Source organism: Solenopsis invicta, chromosome 3 (genome assembly GCF_016802725.1).
Source record: "Solenopsis invicta isolate M01_SB chromosome 3, UNIL_Sinv_3.0, whole genome shotgun sequence".
Taxonomy (NCBI): domain Eukaryota; kingdom Metazoa; phylum Arthropoda; class Insecta; order Hymenoptera; family Formicidae; genus Solenopsis; species Solenopsis invicta.
The window spans coordinates 32,820,353-32,840,008 of NC_052666.1; the positions used below are offsets into that span (position 1 = coordinate 32,820,353).

Below are 19,656 nucleotides of genomic sequence, written 5' to 3' on the forward strand. Positions count from 1 at the left end.
TGTCTTGGCGCTTTTTTTAAATTTTCTTTACGCACACATCTAAACCTATAATAACAGTGTAGCTTAATCATCAACTTTAGTGAGGTTTATCAAATTACGTGAAAGATGACTAGCACGGGCAGCGGGCAGACGAATAGTTGGGAGAAAAATACAGCGTGTGCCACGAGCCACGCGACAAGGGGGGTCTTGTCGTGTACTTTTGACACCTTAACCCTAAGAGTGATATAAAGCCGCGTGCGAGACCCCAGCCCGCACAGCCCACCAAGCCCACCAAGCCTACCAAGTCCACAGAGAAGCCGCCAGCCGCCGCGCTTATCGACGGCGCGTGACGGCGTCGGCACTCGGCAGTAAAAAGACACTCCTCTTCTCTTCTATATTCTTTCATCTTCGTCGTAGGTGTTACGGCTAACCGCAGAGTCAATCCTCCCGGAGACTGAAGAGGTCAACCTGACCCTACGCTGAGCCACTGCTACGTCCTAACCCCTTATTTCGAGCTTGCGAATCAAAGGCAACACGGAACACACACACGTGACACGTGACACGGTCCCTGATTCTTCCCAGCTCACGGATTAACTAACGTTAAGAAATAAACAACATTACGCGATGATATTCGTTATTAAGTATCAATTAACTGGAGCTGTTAAAATATATCAGTTTTGTACAATTGAATAAATTCGAAATTACAAGACAATGCAGCCATTGTATTTTAATTATATACTGCTGAGTATTACATCAGCATAAATTGTATATTTTCGGCGGCTTCTAGTCATTAATTTTATTGGCGCCCGACTTAAAGATGTGCAGATTCTTTTTATCGAGCTCCTTTTCCGTTTACACTTATTAACCCTTACAAACTCTCTTTATCGTGGAGGCGTAACCTTGTTGTTAGGTGACTTTCGAGGAAACGTCTGGAATTTTTCACCCTCCCGTCGCCGTCGTCCGAGCACTCCGAGCATCTTTCTAGTCGACTCAATTTCTCAGGCCGTATTCTCACTCACTGAATCAACGTTCGAGTTCTTGTTCCGCGTATCCCTAATATGTATACAGCTTCGTAATATTAAAAGACGTACATACATACGTATTAAATGATAATTCCGTATTCGGATCATCAGATCGGAAGATTATTAGACATCCAAATTTGAAAATAATTTTTCTTTATTTAAAAATTTCTAAAAAAAAAGCTATCCGTTTCTTCTCGTATTCTTTTTTGACGCTATTTAGAGAATATCGAAAGACATGTGCTTAGATAAGATGTGCGTAAGAAAAAAAAAAAAAATATTATGCACAAGCAATTGCAATTGCGACGCAGCTATTATTATTGGATTACTTGGGATTTGGTAAGCACAAGTGTATGAATCGCAAAATTAAATTATGTATTGCCATGTCGATGAAAATACGTGAGAAAGAAACGAGCCTTTGTAAGTCTTTCAAACGTTACCGTTACAGTTGTGAAAATAAATTCAAGATACATATTTTTTCTGCAGCTATACTCCCGCGCGCCGCGACTATCGAAATTATTCTCAACTGACAAGCAAATCGGCTTTGAAAATTCTTCAAAAAATACATCGGTCGTTTTTATTTATCCAAATAGAATGGGATACATATATAATATACATAACGAGAGGCGATGGAGCGCTGTGCGAGCTTAATGGGAGCTTAATAAATCTCGCTTAATAAATCTCTCTAATTTTCCAGTAGTGGCTCGTTGGTCGCGGATCAAAGACCGACAAATGAATTGCTCGGTGAAGGTGAAGAGGGAAAAGAGGAGGCGGACATATCCAGACGTTCACATATCCAGAAGTAAGGCGTTACGGACGGACCATGCTACGGATCATGAATCCGTCATCGCCACGTACTGCACGGATCGTGCGCGATTCGTGCGTGCACGGTGGCGGAGCTTTTATAGTTTCCACATCGCCAACGCGGCGAAACGCTTTCTGAATTTTCGAAGAAGCTCTCGAACGTAGTTAAGCGCTCTCTCTCTCTCTCTCTCTCTCTCTCTATATATATATATGTATATATATGTATATATATATATATATGTATATGTATATATACACACACAATGTAAGTATATATGGATTGCAAAAAAAAGAAACTGCTTTTTTGCAAAAATGTGTTTCAAATACAATTTTTATACTTTCCTATTTTCTTAAGCCGAAACAATAATGTATGCAACACATTTTTAATATCATATATTTTTGTAAAATATCAACATCATGGTCACGTTTCATCACTATATGAAGCTTTTAATTTGCAAAAATTCAATTGATTTTCGGTACTCCCTTTCGAAACCTCTAAAATTTCTTTTTTTTTCAAGAAAAGCAAAAATTGGGAGAAACGAAAATTTACAGCTTAGGCTATAATCTTTACAATCCTACATATTATATCCATTTATATGCTCGATTTGCATTATTCTGAGGCTGTTTTATATTTATAATATAGTGCGATATCTCGATATCTCGCGATTTGGTATGATACGCGGTATCACTTTGGACTCGCTACAAACACATGTTACTTTGGAAAGATCTGAAGAAAAGTGCTCTCCCGACCTTCCGTCGACCAAGTAAACCGAGCAGATCCAAGATCCGAGCCGAGAAGGATGACCGACCGTTCGAGGAAGCGTCGCAGAGAAGGAAGGATGCGGAGCGACGATCAAGAAGTTCATATCCCGCGCACGAATACGAGCGCAATGACAGATTTACAGATTCCAGCCATCGCGCACCGTCTTCCTCCGCACGCGGGGGGTGGATGATTCTTAAAGCGGAAGGCGAACCAACGCCAACGACCCGGACGGAGTGCACGTCAAATCGCACCTCGACTGTTTACGCTTTACGTCTGCAACCTTTTCATTTCCTCTCTGTCCTACCGCTCTTTTCGCTCTCGAGCGACGATATGCCATCGTTTTTGCTCGCCACCGCCGCGTATTTTGACTTTCCACTCGGCGGCACAGGCGATTTCTTTTGCGTTTTACGTATGTACTTGTAGTTATTTACGTGAATACGCGTTAATAATCCCTGGCGCGAGGGATTATAGAGAGAATTTTCTCATCAAAATCGAAATTGTTATCAAAATTCTTTCGATCGAGTTTTCTTTCGACGCGTTGGTATGCATGCATCCGACTTGTGCACTCAATTATATACTCTTGTGTAACTTTTGCCTCTTATCTTACGGTTAAATATCGCATTTTTCAATGTCTCAACATTGTCACATGTCCTCCCTTTTATTTATGATCAAGTAGGTAAGGTAAACTTGGGCGACTCCGTCATCTCCATCGCCATCGCTATCGTCGTCGTCGTCGTCGTCGTCGTCGTCGTCGTCGCCGCCGCCACCACCGCGGCCCACGGTCACGGTCCACGTCTGTCTTCACGCCTGCTTCGCTTTTGCTTGGACAGTTTTCATTCTCTCGGCGATAGACACATCCGTCTTGTTCCTTTTTCGTGCATCTGCCTTGATATTTTACGGTATCTTTACCCTAGTAAGATACCGTACTTTTTAACAGCTACAGAATCTGTCTCTTAACTTGGAACTTTTATACGTTTTACAAAGCAGAGGCTTTCTCAATTTTATCGCATTAAATTTTGCTTTGAGAATTTTCTCGTTGTCGGACAGAGTTAGAACACAGACTTTCATTTCCCATCGATTAAGAATAACTTTGTTTCAAATTGACATATATTACAAGTGGAAGATCAAAATCAAAAGGCGCTTACTTAAATTAATTGTAGGCCATTTTATTTGTCAAAAATCGTAGATTGACGAGAATTTATTACGTTAGCCAGGTTTGATCGCTTTTTCCTTATATGTATGTAAAATTTTGAAGAAATAAATGAAAGAACGCAAGTACGAATGTGTAATTTATCTCGAGTCGCGTAGCGAATTGGAGCAATTTCAAGCGATTGTCATAAAGATATGATATTGTCGAGAAAGGATAAAAGGTGGGAAGTAGACGCGGCGGGACGCGTGCAATTTGCCGGGAGTACTTGGGAGTTTTCGGTCGCGACGTAGTCGGCACGCATATCCTATCTCGCCGCTGGAATCCTCATATGTCTGTCAACGTGGCTCTCTACAACACTTTGGGAGTTCGTGAGTCGTCGGACGGGGGCGGGCGGGGGCCCTCGCGCGCGCCCTCGCCACGGCAGTCGGCGCCCGGCGGATCAGTTTGCTCGCGCTCGCGCGATCTCTCGCGATCTCTCGCGATCTCTCGCGATCTCTCGTGTCCCGTATGGTCCCGTAGCACGTCCTGTCCTACTGCGTCCGACTGTCCCAGCTGGACCAAAATATCATCGACGATCAGCGCGACTAGTGGATGCTAGTGGAGAGTGGTACGGCCAAGGATCCAGGGCCGTATATATTCGCGGTTGCGAATTAACCCTATCGATCTTCGTCTCGAGTTTACTTTTGACGGAACTGGACGGAACGGATCACTGCAACACTCTAACCTACACATGCCCCTGTAAACAACAGAGGCGCGGACGCGCGCCTCTTCTAACCTTGTACCATGGTATAATAAATATTATACACCGTAAACGTTTTTCATCTCGGCTGCATCTGGCTGCATGCTGCATCTCCCTCAATTCCCTTTCCCATCCTGTCCCATCCTACTGTGTGAGTGGGATACACTTTTATTTGGAGTGGAACTCATCTTTTGGCTCTTGGCGCCTTGCCTGTTCAACGTTCAAGCCAGTTCAATGGTTCAACCGTCGATCTCTAATCGATTTCGCTCGATCTGTTGCCGCGAGATGGCCACACGTGATGCACGGCAGCAATATCACACGTCGGTAATATCGTATGCCACTGTTGCCACTCGATGTGTACATAATTACATACATCGTCGTATATCGTGAACGTAACCTCAATCGCAAGCGGAATAAACGTCATATAACCTTAGTGGATTCATGACGTTAACTCCAAAAACAAATAAAATAAAATAAAATTGCAAGTGGAATTCAGCAAAAATGAGTATGTGATACTTGTCTTTTTATCATAAAAATTATAATATAGAAATTAATATTCTTAAATAGCAAACTTTTTCCACTCTAGCTAGATTCTTATTCGTACGTCAATTTTACCTCTTGATTCTTTCAGATTCCATCACGGACAGTCCAGGTTCTAAAGCTCTCGAAGCTGCTAAAAATATCAAGGATCTGGATGTATTCAAGAAGCCAATCGGATCCGTTAAGAGGAGCAAAAGTATTCGACCCAAGATCTTGGACGAAGATACATATATCGAAAGAATGAGCGAAATTATACAAAAGGATTTCTTTCCACACTTGGAAAAGCTACAAGCGCAAAATCAGTACCTAGATGCTTTAGAGCAAAACGATATGAACAGAATGAGAGAGCTGTACGCCAAGTACAGCTCCGGTCGACCTGTCCCGACCGAGAGGCCGGTCAGTCCTGCGACTTTCGAAACCCCATTACGTAGAACCGAATCGGACGAAACGACGCGCGGCGGGGCAGGGGATAGTGTCGAAGAGGTAGTGTCGTCGCCGTCGTCGTCGTCTCTCGACGAAGCGTCCACCGAGTCTGTAAAGAGGATAAAAAATGATAAAGCTGGTTTGGATGATTATTTGAGCGCTCACACGAGCGAGGATAACGCTAGTTTTGAAGAGATGATGGTAGAGACCGAAAATAAACGTAAGCTCAAGTATGCCTGGCTTTACGAGGCAGAGGAAAAGTCAAAAGCGTGGCTTGCCATTGATAAATCCCCCACGACTGACGTCTTAGCTATCCAAGGACCGAATCAAAGACCCAAACAGGTGGATAGTTGGGCTTACAAGAATAAGAATTATATTATGTACATTCCTGATGGAGTGGAACTTACGGCGGAAGAGAAAATAGAATTAGCTAAAAAGAAACAAACTATAATGCACGAAAATACGAGATTGCGAACAAATCCGTTTAACGAGCAACAGAACAAGGAGACGATCGACGAATTAGCTAAATCGCAGTCCAGAGCTAACGACGGCAAGATTGGCGTGGATGGCAAGGAGGTTGTTAGAAACGCGACGCCACGAGTCAATGGTTTTAGCTTCGTCGCGACGCCGAGTCCGAGACCGGGAGAGTGCGAAAGTCCATTGATGACGTGGGGTGAGATCGAAGGGACACCCTTCCGATTGGACGGTGGGGACACTCCGTTGTTGAGAACGAGTCAGGGACCATCTTTTAGAATAGCCGAACCGCCGAAAAGAGAGCAGTTGGCGTTGCAATTGGCTGAGAAGGCTGGCGAGAGACATCGGGATCGAAAGAATAAAGCGTTAGAAGCAGCCAGAAAATCATTAGCTACGTAAGTATTTATATATACCTATATAGTTTTATGGAAACCTTTTTATTCAATTGGCAAAATAAATTTGTAAATTGTATGAAATTAACTTGCGTGACGCGCATATAATAGTGTGTAACGATTCACAACTATTCTTTTCAGCCCATCACCAAAGTCAACCATAGATCGTCTGAGTACTATGTCTCCCGCGGCAAGAAGATTAGCGACTCAGAAGCTTCGGATATCGAATACGCCGTCGTCTCGGCGAACGCCATTGTCCAGGACTCCGTCCGTAGGCATCAGAACACCCAATACGCTCAATACGCCACGCTCGACTAAGGAAGCCATCTCTCGAAAGTCGGAAATTAATGCCACGCGAATACAAGGACCCGTACTCACCGACAATTTACTTAATTTACCTTTGCAGCGACAACGAACGTCAGATTTCTTCAACAAATGAGAACTTTTATATTCGAAATGTTGTATGTATATAGAACGATCGCGTGTAGATAGAATAGATAGATAGATAGATATTTCTCTTTAGCTTACACAAAAATTGCCAAGAAGAGCACTTGGTTTACAATATTTCTTTAAAACCGTTCATCCATCTACACAGTTCCGCGCACATACGTCTCTGCATACTTCAATTGTTTTATCTTTTACATTTTTACATTTTCTTATTTTCCTACTTTCCTCCGCTATCCTTTACGCTATTTTCTATGACATACATAATGATAACATTGCTTTCTCTATTGTACACATTTATACCTTTTACATTTATACATTTGTATATTTTACAGCTTCACATTCTTATCGTTTTACATTCCTTTAAATCTTTTGTACTATCCTTGTTCTCTAGATTCTGTCTTGATTTCATTTTATATGCACCTACCCTATTTTTTACAGCCATTTTTCTGTTGCGCTTCTATATCCTTCTCTCTACCTTTTATTTCTTGTGCTCTATCCCTAGTCCTAACGTATGCTTATGTTTCTTATCCTTTCTCCTCCCTTTTCCTTTTCCTCTCTTATCCTATTTCTTTCATCGAAATAATCTCACTTCCCCTTTCTGATGGCGTGTAGAGTTCGAAACACGTACTTCGATATACATCAACTATGAACGTATGTCATCACCGACTCTTGTTGTCTATGTTAATGTTAAGGAAATACGTATATGTATGTATATGCACACATACATTGTATATTGTGTAAATGGTTAATTATCAATTATATTTTTAATATAATAAATTAATGAAAATCTTTTAACTTAAAATGTTATTGAGTGTCGCTAGTCCTGTTACGACTTATGCAGATACTTAATTGTTACGTTTGCATTTATTTTTCATTATATTTGATTGATCGAAGCTTATTTCTATTTCCATTTCCATATTTTTCTACAAATCATTAATTGTATCTTGTATCTTCCTTTAGATGGATTTGTCGTATAAATAAGTGGCAAAAGGTTTTGATTTAGATAGCTTCTCTCGAAATCTAACAATGTTTTCATATAATAAATTATATAAATTAATAAATTTTGAAATTATCTCTTATCATATATGAAAAATAAAATATTTTATAATATTGTACGTATATAAATTTTTTAAATTAAATCCAACAAATTCTTTCCTTCTTCCTCGTAATAGCCCGAAATATTCTCTTAATATTTTTTTATTATGCAAATATTCACAGTGCATTCATAATATATGTTTGTGTTCGCTTAAAATATAATATTAAAAATAAAAAGAAATTTATATAACATTGAAAAAGAAAAAAACGAAAGAGAAGAGTTTGGCCGCGTGATTAATGATGATCTCGGCCGCCTCTTTCATCATTCATGGAAATTTGTATGTATTCTTTATTTTCATTCTGGCGGGTCTCCGTTTAATTTATCGTTCATTACAAATACGGAAATATAAAATTACATGAATCAGACGACGACCGTTTCCTCTACAACAAAACGAAGAAATGTAATATTGCTCGACGAGTGAACATGACAAAAGTATAAAACGATTAAAACGCGGCTTTTCACGCGTGGTTTACGCGTGGAACGTGCGACTTCGGGAAGTGACAATAAAGTCATAACAAATTCACCGCATAAACGTTGCAACAGGAAATATTCGAGCATATCCAAGTCGCCCAAACAGATATTGTTGATCGATTGCAAAATCACCAAGGCTCGCCAAAGAGCGTGGCTCTTCTCATATAAATGTAACGGGGAAAGGAAGAAGAAGAGAAGAAGGAGAGAATATCGTTACCGCGTCGAGACACAGATATGAGGTCCTCTTTGATCGTAGGAGTCGCTCTGCTCCTGACGATAGCGACTACGTCCATCGTCCAGGCGTGCAAATCGGAACATACGTGTGGAAATTTAGGCCCAGGTACGTGGATCGTATGTATTGCTATACCGCGCACAATTAAATCACTCGCTGCAGCTACTTTATTCCATTTTTGTTATTTCGCGCATAATTTCGCGCGTAATTCTTATCTTCTCCAAGTGCACGCTCGTAACTCAACGACGAGCATAAAGAGAAATTTAGACGAAAGTACTTTTTGCATAAAATTACATTCGTACGAGTCGAATGTATGAGTCGAATGTATGAGCCTCACCGTATAAAAACGGAGAGTAAAACGACCAATACGAGTGTCGAGAGTACGTCGAGAAGATGCTCGTTCGTGTCTGATTTGTATCTGCTTTTGTGTCGCCTTAGGCATCAACGCGTGCAAATGCGGGGAAATAGTGGTGAAAGCAGCAAAGGTGCAAAAGCCGTTGTTCTATGCGTCGCCGAGAGCGATCAACGAAGCTGCGGCGGCTCGCGAAGCGGTTGGAAGGGTAAACGTGGGAACCGAATATGGGATATCTTTCCCTAAATACTCGTCGAGTGGAACGTTCAGTGGTAGCAGCGCTAGCAGCGCTAGCGACAGCTCCATGTCTTCAAGTTCCTCGTCTTCCGTCGGAATTCTCGGAGGACCGTTTGGCCGCAGCAACGCTTATTCCGCACCCTTCAAATCTGTCTCGGGCAAAGTTACTTCGAGTTGTGGATGCGGAAAGACATCCGAATCTCTGGAGGTTCGCGATCTTCTGTCCTCTAATATCGAAGGGAAAATCGCGCCTAGGTATCTTATTTTCATTATTTACATTATTTTACAGATCGAACGTATCGAATCTTTTTATCGTTTTTAATACATATCGCTTCGTTTTCCGACAGTTTTCCACCGATCGGCGATTTGTGTTATCCGAATCCGCCTAATGGAAAATTCCAAGTGACGACAAAAGTGACACCGGCACGTCCTGGTAAGATCAAATGTGGTCCCCCCATCCCTTACGAGATTTGCGTCAAAGTGCTCAATGGACAGATCGACGAGGCTGGATTGAGAGAACTGGGCTTGGCGACCGGCGGATTATACGGCGGAAGCGCCTTTGCTGGCGGGAATAGTCTCGGTGCAGCGGAATACACGACCTCCGACGACGCGGCTACGCGATACGGTTCGTACGGTTCGTACGGCTCGTACGGCTCGTACGGCTCGTACGGGGCTAGTAGTGCCAGCGCCAGTAGTGCCAGTGCGAGCTCGACGACACGCGGATATAACGCGGGTGGTAGCCTCGCGGGATACGAATCGTACGCGAGTGCCGCCGCGGGTGCTGCCGGATACGGATCGTACGCCGCCCCCGTTGGCGCGAGTGCCGCTGGTGCTGCTGCTTCCAGCGACTTTGAGACCAGGAGCCTGATCCAAGGATCTAGCTGCGATTTTGGCGATGACGCAGGTACGTCTTTGATAACTCATTATCGTAAAATTCAAATGGACTTGACCCATTATATCCATTCCATATATCCGTTATAAAATAAAATTGGATGAGGACCGAGAGATGAGGTACACGTTACTCCGCTTATACTTTAGAGTTTCTCGAGGACTATTCGTATCCTCGGCTGCCAGCGGATCCGGTCTCGCTCACCTTGGCGTACAAAAATCTCTTCCCTCGCACGGTGTACTACAGTAGAAAGGCGTTCGTGCCGGAAGACAAGCTGGCGTTCGGACACCGAACCATGCCGACCGAATCGACACCGGCCGGTAAAAAGATGTCGGACGTTCCCGAGGAAAAGCTTCAGATCCTCGAGAAACCCGTCGTGGAGTTGAAGCCAGTACCATCGGTTTCCATCACCACCATCGGCGCTTACGACGAGCACGAGGAAGCGAAGCTGGCTGAGCTCGAGGCCATCGAGCGCGAGAGGATAAATCGGGAAGAGCTCGCCGAACGGCAGCGAGGAAACTTTATTACATACGGGTAAGAGAGCTAGAGACTGGCCGCGATCGAGATCGGAGCGAAGCTCTTTAGAGGGGCTTCGCCCAGTAAGCTAAACTCAAATCTTGACTCGCGTCTTGACGTTGAGTTAGAGATAGCGTGGCGTAGCATCGCCATCATATATTATATAATTAAAGTTAAGCGAGTGTTCCAAATGTTTCGATTCGATCGATAATTGATTTTAGAGATCTGGGATACGCGCCAGTCAACAGAGGGCCGGGGGGACTGCGGCAACCCTTGTCGGCGGGTCCTATCGGCGTGCTCAACGCGCAAGACGATATCGGAGCGGATTGCGGTCCAGTAGGACCACCGGATCCCGATTACGTTCCTGGCAGCATCCAGATCGATCGAGACCTCGTGGAGTCGAACTTGCGAGGCGAGGAAATCGAGGATGACACTGGCGATTCGAAGGCGATGTACGTTCGTCATTACGCGGGCGGCGACATTAGCGAGGAGGAAGACGACAGCGACGATTCCACGTCCGGCATATTCGCTAGGCTGAAAAGTGTTGCCCGAAAGCACGGTTCTCCGTGTGCAGGTTTAGCCGTATAAACGGCTGTCCGGTCGTGCTTTTCGGCGATCGCGAACCGATCGATCACCTTTGTTGACTATCGAGATGACTTGATCTTGATTCTTCTGACACGCGAAGACACGGATGGACACCCTCGAATATTACACTAGTCTTAGTCCTGTGTCTTTGTCATGTTATTATTGTTAAGATAATATAGCAGTTATGCGACAATTTTAATAATTCATTTTATTACAATTTCCCACACCAACATTTTTATTCTCTCTCTCTCCCCTAATTTACTTAAAGGGAAAACTTTATACATGTATATACATACACATACAAACGTATATCGTCCAACCATATCGATCCACACGTTTGTGCGTGCTTGGATAAAAATGGATAGGAGAAGATGCAACTTGAAACTGAAGTCTGCGATTATACATATTATACTTATATACCTTTAACGTAGCGCGTTTTAAGCAAGGAGCAATTTTACAATTTATACTTTAATTCATACAATTTAGAAAATCAATTTTTTTTATTTTTATTTTATTCCGATATTCTATGATTTAAATCTGATTGAAAATTAAAGAAATTGTCTTAATAAAAATTATTGTAGCAAACTTCAATAAATACACAAGTAGCAACTTGCTATTTGAGCTTTTGCACCGATTCAATTGTCAAACGAAATACTTTTGATTTTATCATTACTTTTATTCTATTTTATAATCCTACTACAAGAAATAAAACTAAAATCTTATTATTATAAGAAAATATAAGAAAAAAGTTTTAGGATAATAGGTGGGGATTGTATAGTATCTTTACGAGCAGTTTCTGTCTATAGTCTATGAATGCGCGCAAAAGATTTATGATCCTCCTTCCACTTCCTTGGCCAAAACACGACCGTCAGCACGTCATAAAGTGTTTCAGCCAGGAAAAGATAAGTACCACATGGTGATGCACGATGATCGCCGCGAAGGAAACATAATGTATCTCTGAGAGCGCGGCGAGAGCGGATCTTGCGTGCGGTAGCTATTTAAAGATACTCTACGAGTTCAAGCGCTTCTCTTCGCGCTTCGAGATAAGATTTCTCCTTTTTTTCTCTTCTTTCTTCGCGAGTGCGTACGTGAAATTTATGATACGTATGCACACGCATTGGACTGATTTATTTCATTTACATACGTGGCATAAATTACAAGCAGCCGGACGAATGAAACGAGGAACCGAGGGAAATGACTGCAAACGACGAACGAGATGTATCAATTTATCGTGTGAATGACGATGTAGTGTATCGTTTAGACATAAATTTCATCTTGATATCTATATAATAAATATGTACAGTAGATATATCATAAAAAGTCTTCTTATTGCGATCAATTTAAATATATCTCTTTTACATTTTATAATATATATTTTATGTTTGAGAGAATATGTTTGAGAGAAAAAGAGCTTGCTTCGAAAGTTTCGAAACGATTTAGTCTCATGGTGAAGAATTTTGTTATTCGAAATTTCAATACTTTTTTTTTGAAATTAAACTATACAATATGCTTTCTCAGCATCAATCAATTATCTTTTCATTATTATATGTATAAAAATATTAAGTCAAAGAGTGAATAATTTACGAAAGATTTCATTTTTATTTTAATATAATTTAATATAAAATATAAAATCTCTGATGACGTATTGAATAATTTTACAAGTAGAAATCGATCCCGAAAACTCGATTTATGTAAAATGACGATAAATGTTTTTGTTGCAATATACAATACAGTTCTTTTAAAATATAGTTTTCTCTCTCTCTCTCTCTCTCTTTCTCATTCTATTTCAAATATTTGGAAAAAAATTTAATACAAATGAGAAAAATTACATAAATTTGATTATAAACGATTCATTACGAATCTATATGTAATGAACATAATTTGTTTAGTAATTATCAATTCGAAACGTATATTAACCCGTCCTTGAAATCTGAGGATGCCCCTTTTCTATTTTAAAACTTTGTCCTTGTGAAAATTTTTAGATCATAATTGGTATTTAGAGTAAGAATAAAAAGAGTAAGAAATTTCTATTGACTTTTTCTTGACAAATATTTAACAAATAAATGATATTATTAATTATCTTTTTGAGTAGAACAATTTGATAATATATAATATGTATAATAGTTTATTTGTATTTTCAACATTTACATTTAAACTGCTGTTAGATATTCGACTCCGTTATCGACTAGATTTTCGAAAAGAGCAACTCCTTTTACCTTTAAATATCAATTGCGTTATATTTAATGATCTAAAACCTAAAAATTCAGATTAGGACTCAAATTATAAGGATTAGGCCTAAGGGCTAGGATTTAATCCGGGTTTTAATAAATTAGCACAGGTGACATTAATTTTTTTTATTCTTGATAAACAAGATAATTTGATGATCGGTGTCGGACACAATTCACAGGACTACACAGGAAACGAGGAATCTCGCATGGACACGCATCGAGGAAAGTACGTGCCTATTTCACTTTTCAATCCAACTTCTCGCTCCCGCGGGTCACGTAATAGCAAGAAATTATTATTTTGTTATTGTTATAAGTTTATCATCCGTGGTTACATCTAAACAGGATGAATTTCGTGGGCTTGCCTTGGACGAAATGACTCGTATATGAGGAGCGCGGTATGCCGTGGATCAGTTTAGTAAATCCTTGCGACGATGGCGACGGTATTCAAATTGCAATTTTGTATCATTATCATCATCTGTTTCTATTCGAGGTCTTTTTATAGCTTTAAACTACCGTACGATGGAGCTAAAGTAGTCACATACGGCGAGCCGTGTCATTCACCGCGTTATTTGCCCGTAACAATCGAGGTATACTTGCACACGATATGAATATCTTATCGTATTGTTATTACATTGTATAAGAAGTACTCTTTCAGACGCGACGTGACGCACACGTTATAATGCGTATTTTAATTATTCATATAATTATCCAACTTGTTAAACGTAATTAAGAATTGCTTCAGACTTTAATCATATTATTCTTCTTAATATTATTAATATTGCACAATATTGTGCAATTCATAGTATTGTTCGAATAGCGATCAAGTATCTGCGAAATAATTTATACAGGAAGTTGCAAAGCCTGTGACAGAACTCGTTTCACCTACGTCACCTTGCGCCTATCGACCACTGAAATTAAATTATCGAGTGACAGACACCGATGAACCGGCGATTCCTCATCAACCGCAAGCGGAGTATCCAATTTCCATACAAGTACCTCGAGTGCCTGAACCCTTGGAAATAATCACGCCGGATCCTTTTCGAGGAAAATCCTATATGTACGACATTCAGGATTTACCAACTCCTGCAGCCGTCGAGCCATATTCGCCGAGGAGATACAATTTCGATTTTCAACTACCACCTTCACCAATTTCGTAAGCATTCCCCAAGATTTCTCTTTTTTTTATTTTATTAAAGAAAAAAAAAGAATTTTGTTCATTATAATCACAGATTATACTTTGCATATAATTTATCGGAATTAGTGTACGAAATTTCTAAATTTCTAAATTTCTTTGTTGATTCTTTTCCTATTACCATATTGTAGGAAATACATAACATTTAGAATAACATTTAGAAATATACAAATCTACAAATGTGGATTCATTGGAAAAATGTCTTTTTATCAAGTAACAACATTTATTTTTATTTCAGAGAAGTACCAACGCCACAGTCCATTAAACTGCTGACTGGCCTTACTAGCAAAATTGACAGAGTTTTAATTCCTGCCTGCCAAGTGCCATCTTCTAGCTGCTGTGGAACTGCGCTGTAATACACGAAATGAAATTACTTCCAATAACGCGGTATCTCTCGTCAAGTAGATGAGAGATACATAGTATTCGACAGTTAAATAAAAATATTATACTAAAGAAAAATTGTACTGATTTTCAATAACCTTTTATTCCTATCTTCTTTTTCCTCTCTTCTATGCCTTTATATTGGAGTTATTGTGCCGTCTTTAAATACTTGAAATTTCAAATTTTTCTTTGAAAAGTAACAATAATAAGTAGTCTCTTTTTAAATCCTCGCGTTTTATTTAGCATCGTCGTATCAAATAATTAGAATACTACTTAAATTTCTATCTATTTTTTTTGTAAATTTCACTGACATTGTGATATGTGAGGAAAATGTAATAAAAGAAACGACTCGAAATAATAGTAGACTAATTTTGCAGTTTTACGTTGCAAGCATATATAAAAAACCTTATTTGATTCCTAGCGTTGTATTTCTAGCACAAATATTTTTATTTTGTTTATAACATTATTTATCTTGCAATATTTGCCTCACATCAAAACATTTTTAAGTGAATTTTGTTCCACGAATGTAAACAATAATAATATACATGTATAAACAGGACTCTCTTATAAATATGATACAAGTAAATAATAGTTTTTATAAATGTGACTGTCTACGCTTGTATAAACGCTATTTTTCGAGCATTAAAAATTTAATTATAATAAATTATGTGTTAAAAAAAATTTACAACCAATTTTTATGATTTGTTAATTAATTTTTCTTTTATTTAATACTTTATTTAACTTGAGTAATTTACAACACATTTTTAACTAGAAAATGTTGATAAGTATTTTTAATAATTGTTTGTCGGCTTTAATACACACATTACGAATAAGTATTTATTATATAAATGTTTATATTCATAGAGACACACGTGTGTGCGCGTGTAATATATTCACTTGATATACATGTAGATTATATAGCCGACCATATGTAGGTGACCATGTTTTGTTTGAAAAAATAAAGAATATATTTGAAAATTTTAGGAGATTTTCTTTTTACATGATTCTCCAAAACAACTTAAATTCAACAATTAAATTTATCAATTTTGAAATTTATTAAAAATTTATTAAAAAAAAAAAAAATATATATATATATATATATATATATATATAATTTCAGTAAAATTGTACTCATTAATTAGACATTAGACATTCGAATGCTAATTAAAAAAGAATTTTTGTGAAATAAAGGACAAATAAAGGGTAACAGGTTAAAATAAGGGATACAATTGAATTTTGAGAAAATAAATAAATCTAAAGGATGAGTACCCGAAATAAAGGACTGTTCTTCTTAGAACAAAGGACGTACGATCCCCGTATATAATATTATACTATATAATATATAGAGGAAGAGCGTCGGTATGTACACATATTTTATATCATTAGTAAAGAGAAATATTAATTCAAGATTATTGCACGAAGGTTGCATAAAAGATATCGCATTAACAATCAATGTTGATGAATCGTGCTCCATTACAAAACGAGTCGCTGATGAAACGATGGATAATCTCACGCGCATCAGCGTATCTCGATTGTCGATCGTTGTCGGCCAACAATCTCCGATGTTGTTCGATTCCATCACGATCTTCGTGCCGAATCTGGACACGATGACAATCGTGTCCAGATTCCCGATGGTATATAGGGTATAAGCAGCCTGTTGCAGTTAGTGTCATCGAGTTCTCCCATCGAGACTCCCATCATGGCGAATACGAGCAATATACTCGCGGTACTTGTTATCGCCTTTCTGGCCTCTTTATCTTTAAGTTTGGCCAAACACGACTCTCTGGGCACAATCTCTGATGCAGAGACCTTTGAGAAGCCTGTCGAGCTGCAACCATCTTTCCTTCGGGAAAAGAGACAGAAGGAAGCGGAAGAGTTCCTTCATGGAAATCTGAGAGACGATGATCCTTTGGAATTGGAACGAGAGTTTCAACCGTCGGAGTTGAAACCTATCTTCAACGAGAGAAGAGCGGTTCCGGGCTCTGCTGAAGCAAAGGAGATTGGTCAGATGGATTTCGAGGAACGGGAACAATTGAGACCAAATAGTATCGAGACTAAAACGAGCAACGATATCGTCGAGGGAGAAGAGGAGGTAATATTTATATATTATATATTATTATACTAATAATAATTATATAATATGTACACTTAAAGTATGCCATTATTTATTCGTGGACATTGTCAAGAAGAAGAGAATTGAGTCGAAAAGAATGAAAGTAAGTTTAAAACTCTCTTTTCTTTCAGGATGATATGTTTTCATACAGGAGTATGCACGATCTCATCCAAGCATTGCTTCTCGCGGATGAGGAGGACATTGTCGAGAGACTGCAACAATTGCGAGAGTCACAGGTAATTGATGAAGAAAATTTAATATACTACATACAACGTAGAATTTCTTAAACATTTAGCAAACTATTGAGAAAAACTTGTAAATTATTTACAACTAATTGTAAGACTTTCGTCGACTCGAAGAAAGTCTTACAATTGCTCACGTATGGTTGATCTAGGCGTCTCATTGGCTTCCCCCCCTCCCCCCATCATGCCTAATGTGATATACATTTAGCAAATGAAAATGGAGATTAAAGAGAAGGACGTTACATCGTTTGTTACAGAATGCTACGAAATCCAGCAATTTACCAAAGCGTGAAGCGGTCGCAGCCGCAGCCGCGGCATCAGCGTCCTCAACGTCGAGCAATCTTCTCGGAGCGAATCTGTGGGACGCCGTTCCTCTGGTCGATCTGGATGCTCACTCTTGCGAAGTCGAGGCTTTTTCACACGGTCACTTGCACTTGTCGGGAACGATCGTGCACGAATTTTTCTGTGAGCTGAGAAAGCTCTGGCACTACGTCTTGATCGTCCTGCGGAACTTAAAGTCCGAGCTTACCTTGGGACCGCTGGTAGTCGGGGATGTCGTCGCCGAGGGTATCTTCGGCCAGTTGTTCCATCACGCCTCGCATCTCGTTCGCGCCTGCATCAGCGAGCCCCATCACCTGCTAATTCTGCCCGATATAATCCGAGACGCCGTACCGTTCCCCAGTATCAGTGGTGCCATTCACCGAATCGTATACGTCTTCCGCAAGGTGCTGCACTTTGGACTCGAGCTTTTCCACCAGCACGTTCGTCACGTTCTCGCGCACTTGTTCTCTCATCGCCATTCGCGCGTGCACCTGCTGCAACATTTGCATCACTGGCGAGAGTTTGGCTCGATCCTGCCGGTGGAGGAGATATCTACCGCGTCCGCGTCTGCGTCCGCGGCGACGGCAACCGCAGCCGCTTCCAGCGATTGCTCGCTCACCGTTCCGGACTACCATCGATCATTGGCAGAAGTTTTCTCCTCGTTCCGCGGCTTCCACGATGGATACTTAGCGTCTGGACTACCTCATCTGATCAGGACCGGCGCAAGGAGCTTCTCCACGTCCTCGGCGTTCCCCAAATTCCGTTCGTATTTGTCGCAGATACCTTTCTTTAATTTCTGCGGGAATGGACCGATCGGACAGAGCGGCACTGCCACCACCACTACCACCACCACCGCCACCGCTACGGCGGTATCCAGCGCGGCGGCGTCCAGCGCACCATCGGTGATAGAGCCGACGATAGTCCCGTTAGCACCCATCGCCCCCATCGAGACTGAAACCGCGAGCTCCTCGGCGTCCGCCACCGCCACCACCGTTGTCGAGACGCAACCGACGGCCTTTTCCGCTGGACCGACTATAGTTCCTTCGATTATTCCCTACGAGTCAAATGTGCAGGCGGCAGCGGCGGCAGCGGCGGCGGCGGCGACGACCGCGGTATCCCCGGCGATAGCTTCAGGCTGCGAGACTGCTGTACCCACTCTGTCTCCGGCGATTGTCACCAACACGGAAGTCGTGGAGAATACGGTGGCAGCCGCCTCCGCGGCTGCGTCCGCGGCTACCTCGGCTCCGTTCCTATCGTCGCGCGGATACAACGGGCTCAGGAGGCCGTTCGTCTCCACCGTCGCACCCGCGTCCGCGCCCGCGGCAGCCGTAGCCGCAGCCTCGTCCGCTTCCGCTTCCGCTTCCGCTACGGGTCGTGCCTCTCATCCTCGATATCGTGGACTCGATCTGGACGTCGATCGTAGGACCAGGTATCATCCACTGATCCGTTCGCGAGGCTTTCCCGCTTCCGCCTCCGCCGCCACTGCTACGGCTGCTGCTGCTGCGTCGACTTCCTCGTCGTCCGCCGTAGCCAGCGGTTCAGCTAGCTCCGTTTTCTCGAGTGGCCTCAACTTCGTCTTGCCTAGGGAACAAGTAGTTGGCGCTTTAGGTTACAACTATCTAATGCCGGGTGACATCGTCGCGATCATCCTGAGAAACAAGGCGATCCTGTTTGGCCGTGTGCTGGACGCCACCAGCCCGATCACGTTCAGCTTCCTCAGACCGCAACTGCGTGCTTCCTTGCTCCGCCACGGTGGACGGGTCTGGAAACTCCTGCCTAGAGACTTCAGGGATCCAGAGTGCATCCGGAAATTCAACAATCCTCTGCTCCTGCGTTACAGCCTTCTTTAGTCTCTATCTCGTGACTAGTCCTTAATTATTATCGACTATCGACTACCGACTACCGACGTGTATCAAACAATTGTAATTCATCTTGATCGTGAATAAAAATGTGTCCTAAAATTTAACAACAGCCTCTAATATTTTTCCAACAACTTCTTGTTTTATTGTTAGTCTTGTGAGAGAGAGAGAGAGAGAGAGAGAGAGAGAGAGAGAGAGAGAGAGAGAGAGAG

At 41.3% G+C, this 19,656-nt stretch overlaps 4 protein-coding genes across 4 annotated transcripts; all 4 read left to right on the top strand.

Moving 5' to 3' along the window:
* The first annotated feature begins 4,171 nt into the window (after nucleotides 1-4,171).
* LOC105204677 (splicing factor ESS-2 homolog) lies at nucleotides 4,172-7,620 on the top strand. Its single transcript, XM_011173856.3, has 3 exons — nucleotides 4,172-4,959; nucleotides 5,086-6,286; nucleotides 6,425-7,620. The coding sequence occupies exons 1-3, from the start codon at nucleotides 4,956-4,958 to the stop codon at nucleotides 6,720-6,722; spliced, it is 1,503 nt and encodes a 500-aa protein (XP_011172158.1). The 5' UTR covers nucleotides 4,172-4,955; the 3' UTR covers nucleotides 6,723-7,620.
* Nucleotides 7,621-8,477: 857 nt separating this feature from the next.
* On the top strand, nucleotides 8,478-11,307 carry LOC105204678. Its single transcript, XM_011173857.3, has 5 exons — nucleotides 8,478-8,637; nucleotides 8,968-9,373; nucleotides 9,466-10,022; nucleotides 10,157-10,541; nucleotides 10,745-11,307. The coding sequence occupies exons 1-5, from the start codon at nucleotides 8,532-8,534 to the stop codon at nucleotides 11,109-11,111; spliced, it is 1,821 nt and encodes a 606-aa protein (XP_011172159.1). The 5' UTR covers nucleotides 8,478-8,531; the 3' UTR covers nucleotides 11,112-11,307.
* Nucleotides 11,308-13,720: 2,413 nt separating this feature from the next.
* Nucleotides 13,721-14,987, top strand: LOC105204679. Its single transcript, XM_011173858.2, has 3 exons — nucleotides 13,721-13,923; nucleotides 14,185-14,489; nucleotides 14,767-14,987. The coding sequence occupies exons 1-3, from the start codon at nucleotides 13,768-13,770 to the stop codon at nucleotides 14,882-14,884; spliced, it is 579 nt and encodes a 192-aa protein (XP_011172160.1). The 5' UTR covers nucleotides 13,721-13,767; the 3' UTR covers nucleotides 14,885-14,987.
* A 1,590-nt stretch (nucleotides 14,988-16,577) lies between these two features.
* LOC105203696 lies at nucleotides 16,578-19,551 on the top strand. Its single transcript, XM_011172573.3, has 3 exons — nucleotides 16,578-17,001; nucleotides 17,154-17,258; nucleotides 17,522-19,551. The coding sequence occupies exons 1-3, from the start codon at nucleotides 16,609-16,611 to the stop codon at nucleotides 19,433-19,435; spliced, it is 2,412 nt and encodes an 803-aa protein (XP_011170875.2). The 5' UTR covers nucleotides 16,578-16,608; the 3' UTR covers nucleotides 19,436-19,551.
* Nucleotides 19,552-19,656: the final 105 nt, after the last annotated feature.

Coding starts and splice junctions, on each gene's coding strand:
- LOC105204679 (XM_011173858.2), top strand. CDS start 13,768: ATGGCGACGGTATTCAAATTGCAATTTTGTATCATTATCATCATCTGT. Junction 13,924..14,184: donor ATTTGCCCGTAACAATCGAG/GTATACTTGCAC, acceptor TAATTTATACAG/GAAGTTGCAAAGCCTGTGAC. Junction 14,490..14,766: donor CTACCACCTTCACCAATTTC/GTAAGCATTCCC, acceptor TTTTTATTTCAG/AGAAGTACCAACGCCACAGT.
- LOC105203696 (XM_011172573.3), top strand. CDS start 16,609: ATGGCGAATACGAGCAATATACTCGCGGTACTTGTTATCGCCTTTCTG. Junction 17,002..17,153: donor TCGTCGAGGGAGAAGAGGAG/GTAATATTTATA, acceptor CTTTTCTTTCAG/GATGATATGTTTTCATACAG. Junction 17,259..17,521: donor AACAATTGCGAGAGTCACAG/GTAATTGATGAA, acceptor CGTTTGTTACAG/AATGCTACGAAATCCAGCAA.
- LOC105204678 (XM_011173857.3), top strand. CDS start 8,532: ATGAGGTCCTCTTTGATCGTAGGAGTCGCTCTGCTCCTGACGATAGCG. Junction 8,638..8,967: donor GTGTGGAAATTTAGGCCCAG/GTACGTGGATCG, acceptor GTGTCGCCTTAG/GCATCAACGCGTGCAAATGC. Junction 10,542..10,744: donor GGAAACTTTATTACATACGG/GTAAGAGAGCTA, acceptor AATTGATTTTAG/AGATCTGGGATACGCGCCAG.
- LOC105204677 (XM_011173856.3), top strand. Junction 6,287..6,424: donor GCCAGAAAATCATTAGCTAC/GTAAGTATTTAT, acceptor TATTCTTTTCAG/CCCATCACCAAAGTCAACCA.